This window comes from Rhinopithecus roxellana, chromosome 3, assembly GCF_007565055.1.
Source record: "Rhinopithecus roxellana isolate Shanxi Qingling chromosome 3, ASM756505v1, whole genome shotgun sequence".
Taxonomy (NCBI): domain Eukaryota; kingdom Metazoa; phylum Chordata; class Mammalia; order Primates; family Cercopithecidae; genus Rhinopithecus; species Rhinopithecus roxellana.
In genome coordinates, this window is record NC_044551.1 from 120,072,803 (window position 1) to 120,100,612 (window position 27,810).

Genomic DNA, 27,810 nt, shown 5'->3' on the forward strand with positions numbered 1-27,810 from the left:
ACATGGAGGGGAACAACACACACTGGGGCTTATCGGTGGGACGAGGGAGAGGATCAGGAAAAATAACTAATGGATACCGGGCTTAATAACTAGGTGACGAAATAATCTATACCAAAAAACCCCATGACACAAGTTTTCTTATGTAACAAACCTGTACACGTACCCCTGAACTTAAAATAAAAGGTAAAAAGAAAAAGAAAAAGAAATAAAAACATATTACTTTTGTTTTTACATGCTTCTATTGAATTTTTAAATTAGGAAATCATTATTTCTAGTTCCGGGGGCCTCTGGTCCTATGATTGTAACCCTTCAAGAGTTTTAATCATATTTTATCTAGGTTTTCTTCTATTTTCTACATGAGCTCTACCTCCACAGTAGAGGCTTATTGCAGTTTTTCAGTTTAATCTCTTCTAACTGAGCTGCCATGTTCCTGAGTGGGTTGTAATCTTTCTTTGTCTATTTATACTGAGAGGGTGCAGGTTTGCATTGCCTCTGATCTGACAGTTGGGGTAGGCGTTTTTCCTTTAGTGACTAGCTGGTGATTAGCATAGTCCCTTTGTTGTTTCTTTCTTTTTTGAGACAAAGTCTCACTCTGTGGCTCAGGCTGGAGTGCAGGAGTGCAATCAGGGCTCACTGCAGCCTTAAACCTTTAGGCTCAAGCAATCCTCCTATCTCAGCCTACCGAGTAGCTGGGACTACAGGTGCATATCACTAGGCCCAGATAATTTTTTGTAGATACTGGGTTTTGGCATATTGCCCAGGCTGATCTCAAACTCCTGGGCTCAAACAGTCCTCCTGCCTCAGCCTCCCAAAGAGCTGGGATTACAGACATGAGCCACCACACCCAGCCTTATCCCCTTTGTTGATGTAAGTGGCAGAAGGCTTCAGTTCACAAGTCCACATTGGACCTCAGCCCAATGTGGAAACTGCCTCTCCTAAGTGCCATCACCCGAGGAACAGTTTGCCTCTTTCATTGCTGCATAATGCAAACAGCAGAAACATTTCTCTCTTCCTTTCTCTTTGTGTATCCACCCAAGACAGCTGACTCTCATCATGCACCCTCTCCACCTCACATTAACTCTCATTTACATCTTTAGCCCCAACTGGCACCTTCTTTCAAGGTCTTGATGCCTCCCTGTATGCGGAACCCCTTCTGGTTGCCAAAACCAGCCCTTGACTTTTTCTGGATGGTTGTATTCTCTAGAATGTTCCCAGGTCACCATTTTCCTCAGAAACTCATATCCAAATGTTTTAAAAGCATTCCTAATTCCAATAAGATAAAATGTTACTTGAAAATATAAACATATTATTGCTTTCCTAAATTATATCTCTAGAAATAAAATATGTATGGAATTTTGTGCTAGTATAAAAATAGATCAGGATATGGTCATTCAAATGTATAACTTCTATGATATTCATTAAATACTTACTTCTGATCTATTAGCCTCATCATTCATCTGGTTATTGCAAACTGGTTCATATTATTAGCTAATTTTTCATAATAGTAATGTTAGCTAACATTTACTAGGTGCCTAGTGTATGCCAGGCACTGAAGTATTTTGTATGATAAAGTTATTAAATTCTCACAAACCCTATGAAATTTATTGTACTCTTACTTCCAATGTATTGCAATATAGAAACCAAGGCCTTAAGAGGCTAACTTAACCCACAGAACCACAGTCACACAGCTAGCCAGATGCTTTATTTCCCTAACTAAATAATAAGGGACTCGAAGACAGCTCATGCCTTACACGTCTCTGCATCCCCAACTGTGCTTGGCATTCAGGGCCCCAGTAAAGAAACAGCTATTGAAAGAAGAAACAATGTTTTATTCATGTTTAATCCCTACTCTGCAGTGCTATAAGACAAATGTTTCAAAGATGTTTTAGTCATAAATGAAAGTATGAGATTTAGAAAGCAAATCCACACTATAACCTAAAGCTAGTTACAGAAGACTTGACTCTCAGTCACTAACCTGAGTTCCAGGGATCCAAATATGAATAAAATGTTGCCTGTGTCCATCAAGAACAAGTAGTCTGAAGGGACAGCCTATACACATGCAATGAAATATAATAAAATGGTATATATTGCTTTTTAAGTGTGTCTGTAAAGTGTTATGGGGCCACATATGAAAATAAAATATTATTTTTCCCATAGAACACAAGGTTTTTTCTCTCATTAATCAACAGTAGAATCAGATATAGAAAGAAACACTAGAGTTTTTTATTAGAAAGTTTATTGCATTAATCTATAAACTCATTTGGTGATATAAATGACAATGTAGACTAATAATGATGAAAGTTTATCATCTTTGGAAAATAGAGATATTTCAACACCGAAAGCATTGTTTGTTTGCCACAACCACATAAATCCTAATGCATTTTGATTTTTTCTTTTTAAAAATATAGATTGCAATTCAGTCATATCAAAATGAAGCCTAGACTAAATACTGAACTAGCAGACCCAGTGTTAGGACATCAATATTAACAGGACTCTAAAAGGGCAGTTTGCTGTACATCTTTAGTTAATAAACAAGCAACCATCCACACCATGTGATTCACACTTGCATATGCATATACACTTTCACGACGTGAAGCCTTGAAGACCAAAATCTCTCTTAAACATTCAGCTTGAATAATAAAGACATGTTGCCCAGAGATAGAAAATTCATTATCTTAAAAAATATAACCTTAAAACTTAATTTTGTATGATTTTGTTTAAGCATAAAGTGGACTACTAATATTGACATGAATTATAAATGATATCATGATACCCTTGTTTAACTTTTGCAATATTTACCATTTAAAAATCTCAATAATTGACGGATACTGTGGCTCTGTGGGGGTCAAGATGACCACACTTTCATAAAGTTTTTGCATTTCTCACAACACACAGTCATTATGCTGATGGATTTGGTTCAGTCAGGTTACAACTGTCCTATTATAAAGTTCTATGGCTGGTTTTCCTGAAATTGGTGAATATAAATTCCATAAAGATAACGCTAAACATATTAAACTCTCTATTAACATTACTACTGTATCATAGGACAGCGATTAATGTCAAACACTGTAAATAATTATAAAATGTTCCTTATTATCATATAATTAGCCTCAAATAACATATTCTCCTTATTAAAGCAAACATGAGTTATCATTTGGGCAAGTTCTGATGTACTTATATATAAACACAAATAATTTATACATTTTCTGATACATCAACTTCTAAGGAAGGAATAATAGTTTGGCTAACAATACTATATGACTGGCATTGGCTAAGTATCTCTAAACTCCTTTACTGCTTTGACCACCACGGGATTTAGAAAGGAAATTAGTTATAGGGTCCAATATTAACATGGGTTCAAAGGTCATGAGAATAGATTCACTTGGTATGAAGAGTGACATCACTGTAAAATTAAATTCGATACATCTGGAAAAATTCCTAAAGTTTGTAATTTCAGAGGGAAAATTTTGCCAAGGTTCTTTTGTTTTCTCTTCAATTCTCATTCTAACAAAAGTTTTCCTTTACCCAAATTGATATCAAAATATTTAGAACATTTTGCCTTCTCAACCAGACCTCTCCAAATGTAACACGTAGTTTTACAACATCCAAATTGCTACATGTGTCCTGATGTTTGAAAAGTCCTGAGTAAGCTCTAATAAGAATTGCCTCAATTCAGAACACAAATGTCATTTCAGGACATCAGCTAACTGGAGTGATTTACTTGTCAAAAAGAGCACACGGGAAGGGATAGCAGTGGCCCTTTGGAGTCCACATCTATTGCCCAGATTTTTTTTTAAGTTGCTGTTGCCTTTGTACAGTAAGCTTTTAATTTATTAATAGTGGAATGAGAAAAGAAACAGCTTTTTTTTTTTGACCTATCTCTAGAGAATAATGGGGAAATTCAAATTTACCATGGAGCTCAGAAGAGATGATCTTTAAAAGGGGGAAAATGTCTAATTTTTTCTTACCAATAAGGACCCCTGATGGCTACTGACTCACACGTGTCTCAATTAGATGCCTATCACCTAGAGTTGGGAGCCAGCCGGTGGCTAACTATTGGAATAAATCAATTGTTTCTAAGGTGTGTTCCAGGTCATTCCTTATTTCCTTGAATTGACTTTGGAGTTCCTCAAAATGAGCAGCCATCAATGCAGTGAGTCTGCTGTATTATCCATCTGATCAAACTACCATCATATGTGCCGATGTGTGACATGAAATAACTGGATATTCCAACTCCATAACCAGCAGAGACAATGACTTATGTGCATTACTACCAGAAGGGATGCACATACATATTTGTTAACTGACTCACTGAGACAAAATGCCATGTAGGATTTCATGTCTTTAAAAGATCGAAGACCACTGTTTCTCTTATAAAGTTGCTTCCTTATTCAGTTTTTCAGCCCCTTCGTTTGGTCAAATAGATCAATGGAAGGGAAACTGGCTTTCTTGCATCATGTCAGCATTCTCATATTGCAAGATAAGTCTGGTTTGCCTGGAACAGTCCAGATTTAAGCTCATCACAAGATAATTATTAACAATGCCCTCCATTTACTCTCAAGAGTCTCCCAGTTTGGATGGTCAATTCTATGATCACCATAATGAGAGTTTTTTGTAAGATGAGTCTGTAGTACTCATGCAGTAACATTTCCTTTCTGCTCCCCTTCTCCCTGGTTTAACCAAGGCTCAGAACCAACAGATCAAAAGGAACTCTATTCTGGAATATTGAAAAGCATCTCTATTTCAATCATAAGCCAATCACCTGTGGTTACCTATTTTAGTAATGGCCAATTTTAATCAATTCAAATTATATATTTTCATCTTGTGCCTCCAAAAGAAAAAAGAACAATGCATTTTTATCAAGCAAAAGATAAGTGGCAATAATACAAGGAACAATGAACACACAATATAACAATTTTTCATTAACAATCCAAACACTACAAAACATAGAATATGCAACTTAAAAATGGAAATACAAATTAATGAAAAGTGGGGTACATGTCACATTAGCAATGCAAAAGACCAGCTTAAGCATAGTTTCTCTAAATTGACAATTAATAAAAGGAAAGTGCCCTTTCTCAAATATGCACAAAAATATTTCAGTCACTTCTAGGGAAAGATTAATCAAAATGTACCGCTAATTCTATATTACAGCACATATTACTAATGGTTTACAAAACGTAGGCATCATCTTGCACTTAAAATTTACAACCTTTATCAATCATTACACACTCATTCCATCCAGTCTGTCAAAAATAAAATTATTTCATTTCTATATTTACGAAATAACTATTGATATGTTATGAATCTCAAGTGGTGAATATGTATGATGGAGCCAGTGATCATAATAATGTCATAGATCTGAAGCGGGATGAGGGTCAGAGAGAAAACCACCTCTGCCTGGCACATTTGTGTATTGACTTCTGCAATACTTCCTACTATTTCTAAAATAATTCTAATTGTATGTTTTCTTATTCTAAACAAAACCTAAGATTTTCATATTTAAATTTTCTGTCCACTTTTAGAGTATATTCAAAGTCTATCCAGTTATACCACCTGACAGAATGTTTCCTCCTGCATTCATATTATCCCTGCAATTCTGAGTCCAGTTGAATAAAGTTAAGAATAAGGACTTAACAATATGTTCCTTTTCTTCTGCATGTTCAGTGATTCCCACTTTCATGAAGTAAATTTTATGGTAAACTGTACAATCCTAGTACAGCTGTATAATGCAAATGAGAAAGAAAATACTCAAATTTTAATTGTTCAAGCAACAATGCCAATGTCCACTGTAACCTGCGTCTCTGAGGGAGTTCTGCAAGTTCATGCTTTCAGCAAACATCTTATAATAAGTCATGCTTCACGGTTATAGTTCAAAAACTAACAGCAATGGCAAATCACATCTGTAACTCCTTTAAATCCACCTGAACAAAAAGCACCTATGGTCAGTGTCAGCCTCAGCTTTGAGCTTTCCAGTTCATATCCAACAATTGCAGCCTCAGTTTTCAGCTTTCTGGTTCACGTCCAACAATTGCCTACCAAGTTGATTAACATTCACATGAAAGTGGCAAAATCGAGGATGGAGAAGAACCAAATAGCAGTTCTGGAAAGGTTTCCAGTGGCTACCAAGCGGTCCTTTGGTGTCATTCACTGCTGTTGCTGCTGCTGCTGCTGCTGCTGCTGCTGCTGCTGCTGCTGCTGCTACCGCCACTGTCCTCTTGCTTGGGGGAAGATGAACTGTCTCGGACTGGCAGCAGGTCATAATGACAAGGGATGTGACTGTTCTTTGGGAGGTCATATGGATCCTGGGTGAGATGCCCATTATTGCTGAATACTCCTTGGACAACACTCACTGTAGGTTCTGTGATAACCAAGGACACATTAATTTATCAGCAATGGAAACATTTTTAAAAACAATATGGCATTTCTTGCAAATCTCAAACATACCAACGGGACTTTTAAAAAAATATAAGGAAATACTGGCTTTAAAAACATGATTTTAAAAATCATCACATACAGGTGGCAATTCTGTATAGTTGGATCAACTGGCAAACACAAATGGTGTTCAGAACAAAAGGATGACCACATAATCAAGATGAAGACATTAAGGGAATATACAGAATCCTGGATATGAATCATGGTCTGAAAAACCCCTTGGGGATAATGTAGCCAAGCCCCTTATTCCACAGGTGAGAAGACTGAGGTTCTCAAATGCTAATTCGGTTCATGAAAACACTCAACAAGTTCACAGCTTTGGGACTCAAGACTCAGGCTCTCAGTTGAGTTCCCATCCTACTGTGGCAGGTTTGTGGGACGGTTTAAAGGAGAATTGCTACTGACTTTCCAAAAATAAATTTAGTTCACTTTGACTTCCATTTTAAAAAGCTGTCTTAATACTTTAAAAAGAAATTATTTTGTGTATTTTTTCCTGGGGACATACCTGGCATAAAATAAAATACTAGTAGTAAAGTAGGCACTTCATTTACAAGCAGTAGAGAATATTTTAAAGTTAAAGTCACAAATACTCACAGAGATATAGAAATAGAGAGAGAGAAAAAAATGAAAATATATAGCCCTATTGTTTAGCCAACGGTAGTGGTGGTATGTTTTATCGTTTCCCAAGTGGTATTTGCAAAAGACAATCAAAATAATCTCAATTTTAAATCGAATTCATATTAATTTGCATCACATTCACGTCAGAGAATATTATAACTATGTTAGACAAGTTTAAAAGTAAAATGTTTCAATCTTGCTAAATGCATTATATTAATATAATGAACCAGGAAATGGAATCACCTGTTTAATCCACTTGAACCATTTGTTTTGGCTAACTAGATATATTAGCTAATAGGATACATATGCTATCCACATGTGTGCCAAAATATTCACTATGGTTACAAAACAGAAGATGGATGATTAGGTGAAAATTAAAGAAAATTTACCTTAAATTTTTCTAAATGATATTGTCCCTGGAAAATTCCTTTGGCACCAATTACTACGATCACTAAAAACACAGGTCGCATCTATTAATAAAATATGGTGACAAAACCCCATCTCTACCCAAAATACAAAAAATTAGCTGGGCGTGGTGGTGCTTGCCTGTGGTCCCAGCTACTTGGGAGGCTGAAGTGGGAGGCTGGCTTGAGCCCGGTAGGTGGAGGTTGCAGTGAGCCATGATTGTGCCACTGCACACCACCTGGGTGACAGAGAGAGACCCATCTCAAAAAAATACAAAATAAAATAAAATACGGACCATTATTTTCAAAACGATTTCTATGACCTGCAACTATTATATTCGTAAAGACTTTAAAACTGTTTTTAAAAACTTATGCACTCAGTTCTTTCTATGGTTAAGAGATCTTACCAACTTCATAGACATTCTTGTTGGCTGAAGTTGAGTTGTTGATCTCTGCATATGGGGAATCTCTTCGTGCCGGCGATTTCATCTCCACATAACCACACTCTGAGCTTTTAGGGATAAGTACAGGTGGGTCTTTAATAGTGGCATATGGGTTCTCAGAACTGCTTAGGGAGCAGTTACTTGAATTATACTCAGAATTCTTTCCCAGGTCTGTGAAGAGAAATGGGAAGAGAAAGCTAATGCTGTGTCACTGGCAACATCATTTCTTGGTAATAATTTACTTTTTTTTCTTTATAGCTAGGTTTCCATAATTCTACACACTGAAAATACTACTACACCTTTTCCACTTGTTTTGGAGAGAATTTGCTATAAAATGACCCACTCGTAAAGCAGCTTTAGTTCCTCTCCAAGATGAGTACTGACATCAGTATCATTATCTGATTTCATTTTTGTGATCACATTCAAATATAATCAATTACATTCTATTTTATTAATAGAAAATTTACTGAAGTTCAATCAAGAAACCAGCTGTTGATGGCCTCAGCAGCACCAAGAGTGCTCGATTATCATGACAAGAAGGCATTTGTGCTGGGAGGACTTCCGGTAAAACTCTGTACTAGGCACCTAATCACTCACACCCATCCTAAAATGCAGACCTTGGTCAACATGTAACCATGCGGATCTTGTCTTATTGTCTCTGCTATTTCCCCTTATACGTTTCTGTCTCCCCATAAGCCATATTTCTTTCATATGAGTATTTCCTCAGCAAACTGAATCTTTTGTTCCCCAAAGACTTAAGCTCTACCAAGGTCCACCTCTGGTCAGTTTCTTGATGTCAGTCACACGTTTGTGTGTTTGCTGTAGTAACTGACCACACTAAAAATTCTACATTTTCTCTTGCCACTCTTGCTTGTTTAAAAAATATTTCAGTCTTTGAGGTTAAAAAAATTTAATTGTGCTTCTGATTTCTTCTTCAAATTTACACCATACCTTTTAAGGATTTTCCCATATAGCTTCTGTCAAGTCCAAAAGCACCTGTAATAAAGGAAGAATAAAACACCCAGTGAGAATTTAAAGGAAGAAAAATCCCATCCAATATTCCAAGGTCCTGGAAGAGGATCTCCCACTGCAGCAAACAACCAGGCTGCTGCTTTTCAAGTCTTTACACTGGATCAGTTGTCCCAGATGTCCCCAGTGCTTAGAATTAAACACACATACATTTGGTCATTCACCCAGTCATTTACAGTGATTCAGGAAAAGCTAGTCAAAACAGGATAGAAACTGAGGCCCAGAGATAAATCAGTATACTGATTCAAGGTTGCACAGTGAAAAGACACAGCCAAGACCAGAGGTGACATTTCACACCTATGTGCAGCTCTTTCAAGGCTCTGATGGTTTTCAAACCGTTTTCCCAATAATCATTTTTTGGTTGTCTTATTGTCTTCACTATAAGCATGTTTTCTGGAGACTGGAAGCTTCCAACACTGTTGACTAACACTTTACAGGTGATACTAGCTCTTGCCCTTCTTTATTCAGTTTTTATTTTAACCATCTGACTTTTCCAGGTATGGGGACATAATTGTGCATGAGCCTAGATAACACACAAAAAACCCACTTTCTCGTTGGAAAATGGCCAGCCTTTATTTCGTGGGTGTGGGGAGGGAAATAGGAGCGTTCCTGCTCATGCTGGAAAAAATTGAGCATGTAGGTAAGACAGAACGTGAAACCTCTTACAGAAATCAATCAGGTCATAAGCATGTTGTATAAAATATAAGCATTTAATCACAAATTCACACTATTAAAAACAAAATAAGAGGACATTACCTAGCCCATTTTATACTATCTGGTGTATACATGCAAAATTGCATTCTTAATACTGCATGGGAACCAAGTATTCTACTGGAGCTGTGACAAAGAGGAAAAAACTACAGATTAGGAGACAAAGGAATTACATATCATCACTTAATGGCCATACGATTTTGGGCAAGATGTTCCACTCTCTGAGTGTCAATTTTCTCATCTCTAAAATGGGGAAAACAAAATTTGCCTTCCCGCCTTCCAGGGTTTTTTGTCATCATTAAGTGAAACAGAGCATATGAAAAGGCTTTGTAAACTCTGAAGCAGCATACAAATGAAGTGTGTCAATTACTCTAACACTCAGTGCATTATACTACCCTCTGCTTCAGTCTTTGCTTAAGCACTCCTAGCCTTTTTCAATTGTCTTTTAAAAGACTATTACAGGCCAGGTGCGGTGGCTCATGCCTGTAATCACAGGACTTTGGGAGGCCAAGGTGGGTGGATTCCTTGAGCTCAGGAGTTTGAGACCAGCCTGGGTAATACGGCAAAACCTCGTCACTAGAGCTCAGGAGTTCGAGACCAGCCTGGGCAATACGGCAAAACCTCGTCACTAATCTTTTGAAATACAACACAATGCAATACAATACAATACAATACAATACAACACAACACAATACAATACAATACAATACGAATGTTACAGACTTAGGTTAAGTAGAGAGTAAAGTAACGACTAGCAATGAACATTCCAGGGAAGTATTTGAGAATGTTAAGGAAATGATACCCTTGCCACTGTGCATGCGTCTCTTAGAGTGATGTGAAGCTCAAGTTGTGATGTTGGTGTCCTATGGGGATCACTGAGTAAGCACACACTATTGTGGAGGAGGAAGCAGCCTCTCCTAAAGAGAGAGGGTCTGTCAGATATCCATCATTGTGGGACAGGAAACAGGAATATTTTCCTCTCTCAGGCACACTCTCTTGCATCTGGGATGTGAAGAGTCTAACCAAGCCTACAGCTGGAGGGAAAGGCACAGGATTACGCAGGAAGGCAGCATAAATTGGTGTGTAGTGAAGAATTAACCTGATCAAAGAAAGGGGTGGCCTTTGCCCTCAGCTCCTGGGAGGTGATCTTGAAGTCCTATTGTCCTGCCCAATAGGAGTGCTTTTGTTCACCTGGAGGCCCAAGGCTACACTGGATAGTGTAACCAAGTGATTTATGGTGGGGGTTTTGGGCCATATGGTGTCACCTCCACCTCTGGAAGGAGAAAGGCTAAAGGTCCATCATGTCTACATGTTGGGAGTCAATCACGTCCATATGACTGAGTCCCCCCCTAAACTGTAACCATGAGAATGCCCATTCAATGAGTTCAGTGAGTCCTTGTAGCAAAATGTTGATCCTGAGGGTGGTCTTGGTGATCCTCAAACTTGGAGCTGATGTCAGAAGTCAGGGTGGTCTTGGGAATCCCCAGACTTTATAAAGGGGACCCATGAAGATGGGGCACAGTCTGTGGCCCCTGGAAACAGCTTTATCAAGGAGCTCTGTCTACACTCCTCTTTGCCAAATACTCTTGGTCATCTCCAGACTGTAGCAAAGTCTTGTTAAGTGTCCATTTTAATCTTAGCTGTGCAGTGGCTAGCCTTCCACCAAGATGTGAAAGACAGAACCAGCATGGAGCAGATAGTAAGTTAGGGAATAAGAGCTGGGGCTGTGAGGCCAGACACCCCTGCCAGATTCTCTCTTCATTGCCTTGGAGGATCAGGGAGCTGTTTTAATGAGGGAGCAGTCAGGATTCCCTATAAACTCCTGTATATACCAATCCCTGGGGCAGGGCTTTCAAATGCTTGGTTTAATTTAATTCACACAATGATCCAGTACACGGTTATTACTCCCATTTTACAAATGAACAAATCAACTCTGAGAAGGTAAGTGATTGGCCCAGTGCCATATCTCAGGGCCTTTTGTGTGTAATTCAAGGCTCTTTCAGACACCATGACGACAACTATTCCATCATTTAAAGCACCTGTATACTTTATTATCCACAACATGCCTGACTCTGTCCTTTGCGAAGAACTTTTTCTGTGCAACTTTAAAGGGATGTTAAATGCAGAATTATTCCCGAGTGAGAACAAACCAAGACGATCCAGAATTTCCAATGAAGATTCTATGTTCCTAACACTCAGTCCCTTGGGTCTCACTGAGCCACAAAGCAGAGACGTTTACATATGACCAATGCAGTGATGTTGTATCCTCTGGAATTTTCACAGTGGTCTAAGATAGAACAAGAGGACTTTTCTTTCAGCAGTGCTGGTTGGTATTTTGCTGAATATCAATTCATATATTCCTCTGAGCTAAATTATAAATGTAATTAAGACTCCTAAAAAGTCTCCTTTAATGTTAGATGATGTTACCAATAAGCATATTGTGAGTCTTGTATGTAAATAATTTTACTGTGGTTGGGAATACACATTCTATTGATAAAAATGGTATAGAATGCAGATAAAAGTTAGGAATTTGTACAGCAAGCGTGATAACCACGACACTATGGAAACAACTAAGAATTTGTATTCACCACTTAAACATTTTTATTTCCATAGAAACAGGCATTCCCGGAGGGATCAGTTCCTATGACTGGCTCAGAAAACCTGACACTGCTTACAGAAGAAGCAGTGTTTAAGGGGAGCAGTCAGAAGACCAACTTGGAAATCTGGCTTTACCCCTTTCCTCCTTTGAAATTTCAGACAAGAGGATTAACCTCTCTGTGCCTCCCAGTTTATTCCTCTATTATACAAGATTCACGGGACAGGGTCCACCCAGGAGGATTGTCCAATTTAGCAAACAGGCCGAGGCCTGTAATCCCAGGACTTTGGAAGGCCGAGGCAAACAGATCACTTGAGGTCAGGAGTTTGAGAACAGCCTGGCCAACATGGAGAAACCCAGTATCTACTGAAAACGCAAAAATTAGCCAGGCATGGTGGTGCACATCTGTCATCCCAGCTGGTTGGGAGGCTAAGGCAGGAGAATCGCTTGAATCCAGAAGGCAGATCTTGCAGTGAGCCGAGATCATGCCACTGCACTACGGCCTAGGCAACAGAGCAAGACTCTGTCTCAAAAACAAAAACAAAACAAAACATTAACAAATAAAAATACACAAAAATCAGCTATATTAAAATTTTAAAGAAACAACAAATAATCTTTAGCGTACATCCCATGTAATACCTGTGATTATTTATACAAAAAAAATTTATTATCTATCTGAAATTCAAATTTAACTGGGATTTCTGGCACCTACCTCCAAATAAATGTACGTGAAAGGATTTGTTATCCATAAGACACTGCACACCTGTAAGTTACCATATCATCAAACTCCTCCCTGTAAATACGGGGTACAGGCTTAGAAACTGCACCACATAATTAATGGTATATCACAGTTCTTTAAGTGTGGACCAAGCACTCCTGCCCCCTTTTCAGGAGACCTATGAGATCAAAACTATATATACACATATATATTTTAAGAGGTGGGGTCTTGCTATGTGATCCAGATCAGACTCAAACTCCTGGGCTCAAGCAATCCTCCTGCCTCAGCCTCCCAAATAGCTGGGGTTATAGGCCTGTGCCATTGTGCCCAGCTGCAAAACTATTTCCATAACAATACAACATTATTTGCCATTTTCACTCTAATTCTCTTTCAAGCATACAGTGGAGTTTTTCAGAAGCTACACAAAGTATGAGATCAAAACCAACTGAATGCAAAAGCAGACATGATAATCTAGCTATCTTCTATTAAGCCAGACGTTAAAGAGAGTTTTTATAAAAATGTAAAATAGTGTTGCTCTTCTCACTAATTTTGGGTAGTTTTGGAAAACGTAGTTATTTTTCATAAAAACAAAATTTATGTTACCGTGAAATGTGATGATTGTTAATTTAAATAAATTAAATACTCTATTCTTTACTTTTATTTACATATCAAATTTCATTACCATATTAAATTTCATTTATAAATATATATAGATATATATTTATATAAATATATAATATATTTAGATACATAGATAAATATAAATAGATATATAAATACAAATATATATATAAATATAAATAGATATAGCCCCTATCAACAGAAGTTCTTTGGGGTCCTCAAGAAATTTTAAGAGTGTAAAGGAGTCCTGATTTCAAAAAGTTGAATCACTGATCCACCACTGTATTCCTGTTGGTATCTCTGTTTCCTCACCTGAAAGAGAAGGGGATCTCAAGTGCGGATACCCTATATCAAAAGAGAACAAAGAGGAACGCACATCTGGGAGCCAAGCTGACAGGGTGCAATACTAGCTCTGACATTTAATAGGCAATGAGGCGCTGTGCAAGTAATTCGTTATGACTCAGTTTCTGTAACATGGAGATGGTGATAACAATAGTACCTACCTATTAGAGTACTTGTGAGAATTAAGTTAATAGGCATAGAGCTAGAATGTAAGCTATGAGCAGGCAGAGATCCCAATTTCTTTCTTTTTTACTTTTTTTGAGACAGAATCTCGCTCTGTCGCCCAGGCTGGCGTGCAGTGGCGTGATCTCAGCTCACTGTAAGCTCCGCCACCCGGGTTCACGCCATTCTCCCACCTCAGCCTCCCGAGTAGCTGAGACTACAGGCGCCCATCACCATGCCTGGCTAATTTTTTGTATTTTTAGTAGACATGGGGTTTCACCATGTTAGCCAGGATGGTCTGGATCTCCTGACCTCGTGATCCGCCCGCCTCGGCCTCCCAAAGTGCTGGGATTACAGGCGTGAGGCACCACACCCGGCCCCCAATTTCTTTTGGTCAATTCCTGGAACACAGTAGGAATTCAATAAATGTTTGTTGAATAGATAAAGCCCTTAGGACGGTAGTTAGCCCTGTACAGGTGTTAGGCATAATTCTGTAAATGTGCTTTTTGATGCAAGTTTTCAATAGAACATCTTGGCACAGACAGAGATTTATGACTGTTTCAGGGACTCATAGGTCCAGGCGTGCTGGGGATGTGCACTGGGAGAACTCACCAAGCTCGTTGAGGTAGCCACCATGTTTCCAGTCAGCTGGCAATGTCCCAGTACAGTCCCCCACAGGGCCTCTCTTCCCAGGGTTCACATTTTTAAGATTCACAAACAGTTGATTGTTTTTTGACTGTTAAAAATATAAGCAATGAAAGATTAAAAACAAAATACAATGTGGCACAGCACAGCATTATGGACCTGGGGAAAGGTCCAGGGTACATATTGAGGACCAGTCCTTAGAGGGGGCTAAGCTCAGGGGCCGAGGTGACTGCTTGTAACCTGGTAGGACTTGGAAGCTGGCAGGAGTTCATGTCCTTCAGTCCCAGCTATTCCCTCCACCACCTCAAGATCTTCATTTCACTCTGTCATCCTGTGCCAATTCGACCTTATCTGTATGTCTACACATATAACTTTGAATTGGAAAAAAAAAGACTTCTTGGTCTAAGCCCTCCCATCAAAAATTGTGTTTGTGTGAGTCACAGGTGACTCTTAGCAGTCATCCTAGGCATAAACATGAGGATAAGATTATCTGCCTTGCCCCCTTCCCTGATTTGTATGAGAACAAATAAATTGATGAATGTGAAAGTCTCTGGAGAATGTGGAGTGGTATTTAACCATGAGGCACTATAATTAAAATCTATAGCTACAATAATTAAATTACAACTGGATTAATTTAATTAACTTGATTTCTTTTCTCTAATAGAGCACTGGAATCAGACAACAGAGATTAGAAATATAATTTGGGTATGTTTGGAAGAAAGAAATGTTTGAGATTTCAGAGCATTGTGGGAAAGACCCAGGGGTGACTTGGGTGCTATTAGAGGAACAGCTCTGGGTTCCAGACAGCTCTGTTTCCAACCTCTCTGTGACTCACTTTCCTCATCTGTAAAATCGGCATAATAATCGCTCGATTTACAGGTTTGGTGTGAAGATTAAATGAGTTTGTATTTTTTAAGTGATTAGAAATGCTTGGCACATAATATTAGGTTGTTGCTATGTGACCATTGTTGACCTACAAAAATAGCAATTTCATGTGGTTCAACCCAAATCAGTGCATGTTACTGCTGTTGTTACTAAAGCACAGTTGGCCAGGAAAGGGTACTAGAGAATGGGCGGTCAGAAGAGATGCACTTGGATATTTTGCCCACGGCTGATTCTGCTATAGGTCTTTATGTTTTTGTTAATGTCATTATGAGTTATTATTTTTAAATGTCATGTAAAATTAGAAACGTTTTTCTAAAGCAGTGTAATGGAAACAGTACAGATTGTAGAGACTGAGAGACTTTGACTCACACAGCAGCTGCCACACTCATTATTGGGCAGCTACGTCTGCAAGTAACTTAAACTCCCCACTACTCAGGTTTTCATCAGTAATGTTGAGATTCCCAAGGCACACCCAGAGGACTGTTTAGAGGAATAAATTAGATTATGTATGTAAAGTACCTAGAACAGCCTCTGGTAAACAGCGACCCTCAATATATTCTGGTTCCCTTCCTCTCTCCCCGGCCCATTTTCAAAGACTTGAGCCAATGCCTCTCACCTTCGTGACGGTCATCCTATCCCTGTTGTTGACGTGAGGGGATGTGGCACACTGGGTGAGCGTGTGGTAGCTGGGATTGGTAAAGTAGTGGCTATTAGCGTTTCCGCCATTGCTGTGAGGAAGGGTTCCTGCAAAAAGGAAGGAAACGGTGAAGGCAGCAGGCTCCCATAAATGCGTGTGAAAAAAGGCCGGACGAGGTGGCTCACGCCTGTAATCCCAGCACTTTGGGAGGCCAAGGCGGACAGATGACGAGGTCAAGAGACCGAGACCATCCTGGCTAATACAGTGAAACCCCATCTCTACTAAAAATACAAAAACAAATTAGCCGGGCATGGTGGCAGGCGCCTGTAGTCCCAGCTACTTGGGAGGCTGAGGCAAGAGAATCGCTTGAACCCCGGAGGCAGAGGTTATAGTGAGCAGAGATGGCGCCACTGCACTCCAGCCTGGTGACAGAGCGAGACTCATCTCTAAATAAATAAATAAATAAATAAATAAATAACAGAACAAATGTCTGGACTGCTTCCATATCACAAGCTGGGCAGAATCTCCTCCTGCCCAGCCTACTCAGCAAAGCTTCTAGAAGCAACAGGCCTCTGCCTTCCTAACTGCCTCCTTGGAAAAGTATGAAAGCTTGTGAACAAATAAATGTGAAACTGAAAAAAACAATCCTTTAAGATCCATAGGAGTGGCTAACTAGGCATAAATTTAAAATACAGTCAAGCAGGCCTTTGCTGACTAAGTGTCACACCTGTACTCTGAGTTCCCTGAAAACCCAGCCTTTTATCTTTGGGTTTTTCAGAGCTCAGCTGAACCGACCAATCAGAGCTTACCTGCCTTAGCTAATCAGGGCTCAGCTTTATCAAACGATCAGGGTTCAGCTGTATCAACCAACCAGAACTCAGTTGCACTGACCAATTAGAATTAAACCAGTTTCAATCCTTCACTTGCATAAAAGGGCCTGATTGGAAGCTGGATGGGGACTTTTGCTATAAAACTCAAGCTTTCCCTTTGTTCTCTGAACTGCACCTTCATTTTACACTGCCTGCAACTCCTGGGTTTGCAGACTGTTCACTGGAACAAAATCTCTTTCCTCCAAATTCCTTTTCAGAGAACTTTTGTTCACAGTATCCACAGACAACTGCTCTTTGCTTTGGGGCTTGTAGAGCTGGGAAGGCATCATTTGAAGCTACTCTGCAACTTTCCTTTTTTTAAACACTTGAGTTCTTGACACAATAATTCTGCACTGAAAATGCACTACTATGTAAATCAGCTACTTCTCCTATTTCCACAGAATTTTGTAGTTTTAAACATGTAACCAACCAGAAAGCCTTCAATAATCATCCAGAAAGTAATAAAGATTTTAAACTTTTAAATTCCTCCATGTAAGTGGTTGCTTCCACTGATGATTGATTATAATTTTTTTTTCTTTTATGAGGCATTGTGACAGAACAGAAAAAATCAAAAGAGTTTTCTTAAAGGGCTGCCTTGGTTCTTGCTAATACCAAAAAGCTGTTTCTCGTGTAACTTGGTTCCCTCCAGTTAATGATTCGGGTAGGCCTAGGGAGAGGCTGGGAAGCATATAGAAAGTACCCCATTCAGAGACAGGAAAATGGTCCAGCTCCATAATCTGATCCATGACCTTGGTAAATTCATCATCCTCTCTTCCTCCCCACACCCCTCACATATGACAAAACCTTGAGGCTGGATACAAAGCTCCTTATGGATTGAAATTCCCTAAATCTAAAGCACAAACAACACAATGAGCTCAATTTTAAAACCCTCATAGCAAACCACAGAATGACAATTTACTATTGTTGAAATAAAAAACTCATCTCTAGCAATGTATACATTTTCCACAGAATTATCTCAATGAGAATTGACAGAAACAATGGACAGCACAGCCAAACACCCAGTTTTAAGGAAACAGGGTGAAATTTAACTTTTCAAGAAGCAAAATGCCTCTCCTGCCTCCGCTCTTACCTGAAATGGTATAATCTGCATTGATGACCCTCATAGCAGGGGTGTAGGTAACTGCTGGCATGCTTGATTCCTTTCCCTTCTGCTTGTGTCTATAAATAATGAACAATGCCAGTAGGAAGAGAACAACTAGGACAAGAATGATGATGCCCGCAATGGCCCCGATCTGGTAGGAATCAGCAGGGAGAGCAGTACTGGTTCGGCTTAAGCTATTCAGATTTCCAACTATGATAACACCAGCTAGAAAAAGAAAAGAGAGACTTGAGAAAGGATGACAATGTGCTGGATAAATGTTTGATCTCTACTTACAAAAACCTCCTTCTGTGCTAATGCCTCCATATTTTCAGTTCATAAAACATTAATTTGGAAACAGAGCAGGAAGAAAAAGCAAACATTCCTCATTGTCAGATGTTGTCAGCCTATCCATGCCCAGAGAAAGGCTGCTGTAAGCCTCAAAAAGAGACAGAAGCTGGGCACAGTGATGCGTGCCCAGAGTTCCAGCAACTCAGGAGGCTGAGGTGGGAGAACTGATCTAGCCTAGCAGTTAGAGACCAGCCTGGCCAACATAGCAAGACCCTGTCTCTAAAAAACTGTAAAGAAAGAGACAGGATTTTCTAAACCCAAAGAGATTCAACAGTAGGGTTTGAGAGCTTCTTATATATTTCCGATTAAATGCTTAGACTGGCAATTAATTTGGGGTAACAATTTATCTACTTTTTATTTTGCTTCACTATTCAATAATAAATAAAGTTTATGCAGAGTTAAATGCTAAATGTCCCAACTGCTTACCCAAATTTTATGTCTATCCTTAGCATTTCTAAGAGTAATCTTCCTTCTAAGCAAGCATAACACCATTATAAATCTAGTCTAAGAACAGGATCTGCCTTATGCTAATTACAATGGATCTTTTACCTCAGAAGATATTGTTCTGTGCAAAGTTATTTTCCATGACAGAAAGCTTTGTCCTGATAATACCTGATAGCATTATCATAATACCTTACTCATTAAATTCAAAATTCGGCATTACATAGTTCTTCCTTATGGTCCATCAAGTGAGGACGCTAAAGGCATGGGTTGAAAGTCAAGAAATCTGGCATCTAAAAAAATTGACCTAGATATTCTGAACTTTCCCTTAAGCTTTCAGGCTGCAGTTTTATCATCTATAAATGAGAAAAGAGGCCTCCATGTCACTGCTTCCAGCTCAAGTAAACGTTCCTATGATTTTATGATTCTAAATGCTGAAGGACCTTCTTACAAAACAATATGACCTGAAACACAGACCTGACAATGTAGCGAGATTACAGCGTATTTGTAATTATGATGTGATCATGAAAGATCGCATTCTATTGTTATGACAGTCAAATGTAAATCATAAGCATGTAAAAGTTATTTTACCAAAGAAATTAAATGTTGTAAATATTTACATGGTCTGCAGTTTAAGATGACGCCATCTACAACAGTGTATCAATTTTCTAAAGCCTTTTATAGCCCATCTGCTCATTGCCTACCAGGGAGTACCACCGGCAGTAAGAGCTGTGGCTGTCTGCAGGGCACGCTTCAGAACCATCAGAAGCACTTTCTCAAAGTTCCCAATCCCAGAATCAGAATTTCCCAAATGGGACCGTGTACATGACAACTATTCCCAGGTCGTTATGACACACTCCTCAATTAAAAACCAGTGGCACAAGTTTTACAAAAAGTTAAACATATGCCTACCATAGAATCCAATTATTCTATTCCTAGGTATTTACCCAAGAGAAATGAAAGCACACGTCCGTGCAAAAACTTGATTCACTCTTGTTCATAGTGGCTTTATCTGTAAGAGCCCCAAACTGGAAACAATCCACATGTCCATCAGCACATGAATAGGGAAATAAATTATAGTATATCCATACAATGAAATACTATTCAGCAATGAAAAGAACTGAATTGTTGATATGTGCTACGACATGGTTCCATTTCAAAATAATTATGCTGCATAAACAAAGCCAGACCCAAAAGAGTACAATGTGATTTCATTTATATAAAATTCTAGAAAATGAAAACTAATCTATACTGACAGAAAAGACATGAGTGATTACCTGGGGCATAAGGGGTGGTAGAAGTAGGGAGGGGCATGAGGAAACACATGGTGATGGATATTTCATTTATTATGGTAATGGTTTCATAGGTATGTAGATAGTCCAAATTTTATTAAATTGTACACATTAAATAGGTATTTTTTTTGTGTATCAATTACATCTCAATAAAGCTGAAAAGAAATTATAGACCCGGTAGGAAGTTCACGAGTTTTGGAATAACAAAAATCTGGCACAAAAGCTATGACATATTCTGGATATTAGCTATGTGACCTTGGGAAAATTACTCGGCCTCTCTAAGCTTTTGTTTCCTTATCCGCAGGAGAGCAACGATAAGGCATTCATCTGGAAATTAAATAAGTAACCAATTACGCCATTTAGAGTTGTGGTGAAGATTATGCTGGATAACACAAGTGAAAATACTTCGCATAGACTGGTACATGCTGCTCACACAATACTACAAACATTTGTTAGCATCTTTACCTTGATCACATCTCGCTCCCTTCCATCCGGGGCTGCAGTAACAGGTTCCGGTGATGTGGTCGCAGGTGGAGTTGTTCAGACAGTCACATATCTGGCGACAGCCATAACCATATGTTCCTGCAGGGCACTCTAGAGAAGGAAAGTCAAATGTAGCTTTCCAGCCTTGGGAATTTGGAGCAAGGCTGCCTCTGACTGCAAGCTCTGCACATCTAGAGCAGAGTCCTTTCAGGGGATTCCTATTGAGGCTGACTTGTACCCCCAAGAGTGTCCCAGAACTGGACAGCATTCCCGGAATCATGGTGGCACTCACAGTCCAGACTGCACAGGGCTAGAGCCAGGGCTGCTCAACATTAGAGCTCCTGACACTTTCAGCTGCTACATACCCACCTCTATGATGCATATATGGAGAGTCTGTGGAATTCCCATGGAACAGATGAAGATAATCACTAAGGGCAATTTGAGACAAGTCTACCAGGCAAAACTGTGGGCTGAAAGGGGCCTAGACTGAAGAGCATAAACTAAAGATGCTTTCTTGAGAACACATATATTTTACTGTAGGCTCAGGGATCTTCATAAACACACATTCTCAACTGAATTAGCCAGGAATAGGAGAAGAGGCAGACAACAAGTTTTGTTGATTTTCTAGGTAAGAACTTCATTTGCTATGGAGTGGTTCAAACTCTGGATTTTGTTGAAGTCTCAAAGACAAAAATAATGGGATTCTTACAATGTGGTTGTAATAAGAGTTAGGCATGAATTTCAAAGGATAGTGTAAGCATGTTAAATCTAAAAATCTTCGTGACAAAATATTGTTGTTTTTCATAAAGTTAACAGCAGGGGGCAATGTGCTAGTATTATTAGAATTCTCTGTCAAACACAGGGTTTCTGTTTACAAATAAGCATTGGGGGAAATCTCCAAAAATAGGGACACTTTAATTTGCTGTTGAGAGTAATCACGGAAGTCCTTAAGAGGTTTTCTTATTTAATAAGACCTTAACCAGTCATCTGGCATTCAAGTAAAATTTTGAGCCTATTCTGGTTTCCATGAATATGTTTAGAGATTTATACACAGACATACAATATTTATATGCACAAAAGAGGTGTGAATGCAACTGTGTCACTCAGTCAGGATCTGTTTCATGACTCAATGAAACAGTGATGCAAAACTAAAATTGGGCTGTCTCTGTCTTGAGCTGATTCCTGGATGTCACTTTTGTATATTTGCTAGAAAGAGGATATGCAAAAATACCCTAGGGTTTAGCACATAAGATTGAGGCAACCAGGCTCAAAGTGGCTCTGTGAGGCGCCAGTGGAGTGGAGTGGGGAGGGATGCTTTATTTCCAGAGTCCTGCTTTCCTGATCAACCTTTCCAGACCACACTGCTCCTATGGCCATAATCTTGGCAGATCCTTCCCAAGAGTACAACCTGTGCTAAACAGGAATTGTTCTTCACCTTTTCCTGCCTAAAAGGTTTTATCATAAGAAAGTGGGTCCGATACAGCCCTAAGCCCTTATTTATTGTGAATACTGAATGAAAGTCATAGAGGAAAGGAATAATAAACTAATTTGCAATATTCCATTTTCTTAAGACTAATTTTTTTTTTTTTTTTTTTTTTTTTTGAGACGGAGTCTTGCACTGTCGCTCCGGTTGCTATGCAGTGGTGTGATCTCAGCTCGCTGCAACCTCCGCCTCCCATGTTCAAGCAATTCTCCTGCCTCAGCTCCCTGAGTAGCTAGGATTGCAGGTGCCCGCCACCACGTCCAGCTAATTTTTTGTATTTTTAGTAGAGACGGGGTTTCACTATGTTGGCCAGGCTGTTCTCGAACTCCTGACCTCGTGGTCTGTCCATCTCGGCCTCCCTAAGTGCTGGGATTACAGGCGTGAACCACTGCGCCCGGCCAAGACTACTGTTCTTATAACTCCTTGAGTGGAAGCATAGATAGTGGGGTGGAAATAAAAAATAAGGATGAGTAATTCCAACAGCATATTCTCCCCTAGTGGGACTTAAAAAAATTTAAGGCGGTATGTTGTCTTGAAGGTTGTTAAGACTAAGATGAGAAGTTGTTAATGGAAGCAGTATAAAAGTGCTATCTAGAGAAGGTTGTTGAAAGGGTGGCAATGTTTGCGTGGATTTGTTCCCTCACCAGCAACAGGGGTTGGCCCTGGGCCACCAGCCCTCCTCCCCATCGAATGTACTGTCCTCCAATGTGAGACCCGGGTCCCGCCTCTGCCATAAAGAAAGCTCGACTGGCTCTTTTAAAGCTCTGAGCAGCCACATTCCAAAAATAGGAAAGAGAGGAAGGGAGAGCCCGAAAGAACAGAATGGAAAACTTGAATTCTGTCTTCATTCTTGTAGTCGCACCTCCTCCACCCAGAGCACTGAGTAACCAGCAAGGATCCCAGGGCGGCCTGACCTCTGGAAGGGGAAGTCAGTCATGCTGAGAAGTAACCAGCCATCCGCTCAAACAACCTAGGAGTGGTGAATTCTGCCTTAATATTTCCCGGCATCTAGGAAATGTGATTCTGGAGGAAAAAAAAAATACCACCCAGCGATGCCGCACTCTCATACTTACTCTGCTCACAGTGCCGTCCCATAAATCCAGTGCGGCAAGTACACTGCCCGGAGATGTGGTCGCAGTCAGCTCCGTTTTCACATTGGCATATCAGTGCACAGTCTTTTCCATAAAACCCTAGAGGACATCCTGTGGGAGGAGGGAGGACAGCAGGAGTCAAGAGGCTACTGAAGAGAAACACTTGGAGGCTCGTGCCTCCCACATATTTGTGTTTAAACTTGAATGACACTGAGCCATCAGAGAATACAGTGAATAGTACATATCTCAGCTTGCCACAAGAGCTTCTTTGAAGTCCCAAGACAGGGCTCTTGCAAGGAGGTTGTAATTCACAAGCAGGAGGCAGAAGAGTTTCATTCCTGTCAGTGTAATCATCACTGGTACCCCTGGAGGCAAGACTAGTGCCTTCTAAAAAAACATCCCTTCGATCCTGGAATAATAGGACATTTCCTTTCATTCTTTCACATTTCTACTAGAATCCTAGACTCAAATTCCAATGGACTGAGATGGGTACTTTATATTAAAATTATCTGTATGCTTTTACTTGTAGTACAGAATCTCTCTCTATTGTTGCTACTAGCCTTGTCTACTTTATCTGTTATTAACTTAGGTAATATCAACTTCCCTGAAGAGGTATACTAGAATGCTTACCTTAAAAACAATTATACTTCACAGGTGCTTTGCAAAAAGCAATAAGCCTTCACACTGCTGCATAATTTTCAATGCTGAGACTAGCGACTCTCTTGAGCTAAAGACACCCACAAATTCTGTTGGCTTACATGCGCTGGCAGCTGCCCTGCAAGAGTGTCTTGGGGATCTCTGGCATGATGAAAGATTCCATGCAGGCTGATTCAATGGTTGTTTCCAAATATTACATATGCTTTTCATTTTCTCATTTTCTTATGGAACTTTCAAGAAGCAGAGGCGGTGCCCAGATGCCAGTACGCACTGATGACCCCCTGCTGTCATGCATTTATTTAGCACCTACTCTGTGCCAGATTCTTTTCATGCATTCTCTTGTTTAATCTTTACAGCAGGCCAGAAATGCAGGGATGGATATTCCCATCCTGTAGACAGGAACTAAGCCCCAAGTACCCTAAGTCACACAGCTGGCAACTGGCAGGGCCATGATTCAAACGCAGGGAGGTCTGGCTCTGTACCCCATGTTGCTCCCACTATATCATGTTACTTGCACTTGAAAAAGGGTTCTCTGTTTGAAGCACATTCTAATTTTAGAATTATAAATAATATCTTACAAGTACCTTTCTCTAGGAAGTTAAACAATATTTATAGATATATGAGCTCTGAAGAATATGCTTGGGCCAGTCACCTTCCTTGCCAATTATCCTTTTCAAATCTTGGTTCAAGGTCTACATTCTCTTCTAGAAAGTTTCTAAAGACTTTTTCAGCCTATTCTTTAATTATGTACTCTAATTAGTATTAAATAAGAATTGCTCAATTTCAGACCCATCTTTCCTCCTCAGCTTCTTGCTATTATTTTAAAATGTACGCTATTTAGTACTTAATCATAACACATGCCTTCCTGTCTTGTCTCCTTTATTCAACCGAAGGTAAGAAGGCAGAGAACAATCTTCCTTCCCCAATGATGCTCAGCTTTGGAGTAAGTACTTTGCACATTATATCCTATCATGCTAAACACATTATATCCTATCATGCTAAAAGCCTTCTGGAAGAAAAAATGGTTAGGATGCTATGAAATACAAAATGGGGAAAAGAACTAGAGCAGTGACTCTCAAAGCATGGTCCCAGGCTGGCATTACTACCAGTTGATAAAAATGGCAATTCTCAGGTGCCAGTCCAGACCCACTGCCCCAGCTCTCTGGGATGGGACCAGCTTCTGTGTTTGTTGTGTACTCCAGGTGATTCTGAAGCTTGCTACAGTTTCAAAACCATGGAACTCCACCTTTTCCAGGAGCACACATTAAATCAGGCAGTGAGGCTTGTTGTCTTCACTACCTTTCTAATCTTTATATCCTAACTTTTGTGCTGTTAGAATAAAGAATTGAGAATTTGATCCATATAAATATGGTTTGGTTAAAGGAGAGAAGAGAAATAACCTGCACACCATCACACAGCATTGCTCCACCTCAGTGTCCTGATAGAACCTAGAGAGAATACTTGGAATGTAGTAGCTCTTCATCACTTAGAGAAATTTAGATGTCTACAGGTCGTTAGGAGACAGAAGTAGTCCAACCTCAGGGACCTTTTTTGAGCTCCAGTCACGCATGAGGAGGGTGAGGCTGTTTCCTCCTTGGATGAGGCTCCCCTTGGTGAGCCTCAGAAGGCTTGTCACTTACTCTGAGTGCAGTAGAGCCCTGTCCAGCCAGGAGTGCATTTACATTCCCCATCGTAGGCGCTGCAGAAAGCTCCATTGTGGCAGTTGCAGGTGTGGATGCAGTTTGGGCCCCAGTGGGCAGGTGGACATGCTGAAATTAGAGGTGTGGAGAAGTCCATCAGAGCTCTGAGGCCAATACCAAGTAGGGAGAATTCCATCCACCCCTACACATCTCCCTACATGTGAGAGGTTAGCAGTGTACATTAGGACTAAGAAAGCACGCCGCTCTGAATTCCGCACTAAATCCCAGATGGCCATGCCGACTTCAACAATGACTGTCATTACTGACATATGTATTCATTTACAACTGCAGAGTGAGGTGGCTGGGGCAAAAATCACCTCAAGTTTACAGATTCAGTTATTAAACAAACACACATTCAACATCTATTATGTACCCAACACTGTTCCAGGCACAAGGAAGATAGCAGAGGATAAGACAAAGTCCAAATCATCCTCTGGAAGCTTATATTTTGGTAGGGAGGCAGGCAAACCAACCAACCAACCAACCAACCAAGTGAAAAATCAATGGTGGTAAGTATTATGAAAATAACATAAAGAGGATAAGGAAGACAATAATTTTGGGAGCTAGTCCTCTGAGGAAGGCCTCTGTGAGGAGAGGACATTTGAGCAGAGATAGGGTGTGGAAAATGACTTGACTCAAGAGAGGTTAAAGGACCGAAGGCCATGTAGCTCATGTTCACAATTTCTAAATCCTGTACTCTTCAGTCTACTCTAGAGTTGCCACTTTAGGCTCCTTTTAAATATTGAGGTTCCCAGCGGTATGTAAAAATTGGTTTCCTTGTAAAAACTCTTAATTGGAAGATGCAGAAAATAATAAAGTTAAATCATTAGGGGTCACTGCCGATTGAAGAGATCATCAGAAAGTCAGATAAAGTGTCTGTGAAATAATAACATGAGATCGGGGGTAAAATAATTTCATTGACAAAAAATACTTTTTATTCATATTAACACTTCAGGAACGTAATTGCATTAAAAGGAGGACCGCCTGTAATTTCTATATGGCTACCCCGTAGGGAATGTGGACCAATAAAGGCAATCAATAATACATATGAAGTAACTTTATAAATGAAAAAAAATTCTTCCATGATTTGTGCACTGTTTTTGTCCAAGAGCAAGGGGAAAATACTAGCTGACACTTGAGGTCTCGAGTGAGCATTAGAACAAATTTTCTAAGTACAACACCCTCATTTTACAGCTGAAGAAACTGAGGTCACAAAAGGTTAATAGTGACTCGTACAAGGTCACACAGATTAATAACAATATTTGCTGTTTGTTAGACAAATACAGCTTCCCTCTTTTAAAGTCACAGTGAGACTCGGTGAAAACTATTGAAGTGTCTAGCCCGTCTGCTGCTCAGGGAAGCACTCTTTACCTAAAGCAACCTATTCCTTAGATGATATTTAATCAGCTTTTGTAAACCCATTTATGTTCACGATATAGTTTTCTGAAGTAACCCGCTGCCATTAGGTTTTTCTCCCCATATTTGTTATGATCAGAGAATCGGAATACGCATTACTCAACTTTATATTCCCAAAAGGTAAATGTAGAAATAGTGCTTTAAAAAATCATTTTCCCAAAGACACCTGCCCCTTTAAATGTACCCCTTTAAGTTTTCAAAGTCTGTGTTTTCACTGTGAAGGACTTTGCTCTCTTTAGACAGGCTCACAATCAGCCAAGAAGAAATATGAAGATGGTTCCATAGAGTCCATAAGGGAATCAATGAAATCAATGATCCCCAGGAGAAGCAAAGGCTTTTGCCAAATAAATCAGCTTCCTGTGGAGTGATTATCGGGGCAGGCAACACTATAGTCTCCATTCATAGTTGTGTTTCTATTTTTGTTCCTTTCAGCACATTCCTCCTCCAAATGAGGAAGGGACGAATTTCCAAAATAAAGACTGCTTTTCAAAGGAGCAATATAAATCAATCATTTTATGACAATGATATTGGACCTTTTACTCTTCCCAAACCCTGTTTTTCAGTATCTATTTATCAATCTGTCCATATTCCCAGCTATCCGTCACAGCCCTTGCAACACATGTAGATATAAACAGACTGATTTCTTCTGAGGTGATGCCCCCAGAATGCAGTGAAATCACAT

General features: G+C 39.6%; 1 protein-coding gene across 1 annotated transcript in view; it reads right to left on the reverse strand.

Moving 5' to 3' along the window:
• Window positions 1-2,219: 2,219 nt before the first annotated feature.
• The window catches only part of MEGF10 (multiple EGF like domains 10), a 397,687-nt gene continuing 372,096 nt past the window's right edge, over window positions 2,220-27,810 (reverse strand). Inside the window, exons 19-27 of the mRNA XM_030927482.1 lie at window positions 25,653-25,781; window positions 23,338-23,466; window positions 20,764-20,892; window positions 18,206-18,442; window positions 16,226-16,353; window positions 14,692-14,815; window positions 8,852-8,896; window positions 7,865-8,071; window positions 2,220-6,361 (exon numbers count right to left, since the gene is read on the reverse strand). Of these exons, the coding sequence (XP_030783342.1) occupies window positions 6,144-6,361; window positions 7,865-8,071; window positions 8,852-8,896; window positions 14,692-14,815; window positions 16,226-16,353; window positions 18,206-18,442; window positions 20,764-20,892; window positions 23,338-23,466; window positions 25,653-25,781 (1,346 nt within the window). The 3' untranslated portion in view covers window positions 2,220-6,143. The remainder of the gene's footprint in view (window positions 6,362-7,864; window positions 8,072-8,851; window positions 8,897-14,691; window positions 14,816-16,225; window positions 16,354-18,205; window positions 18,443-20,763; window positions 20,893-23,337; window positions 23,467-25,652; window positions 25,782-27,810) is intronic.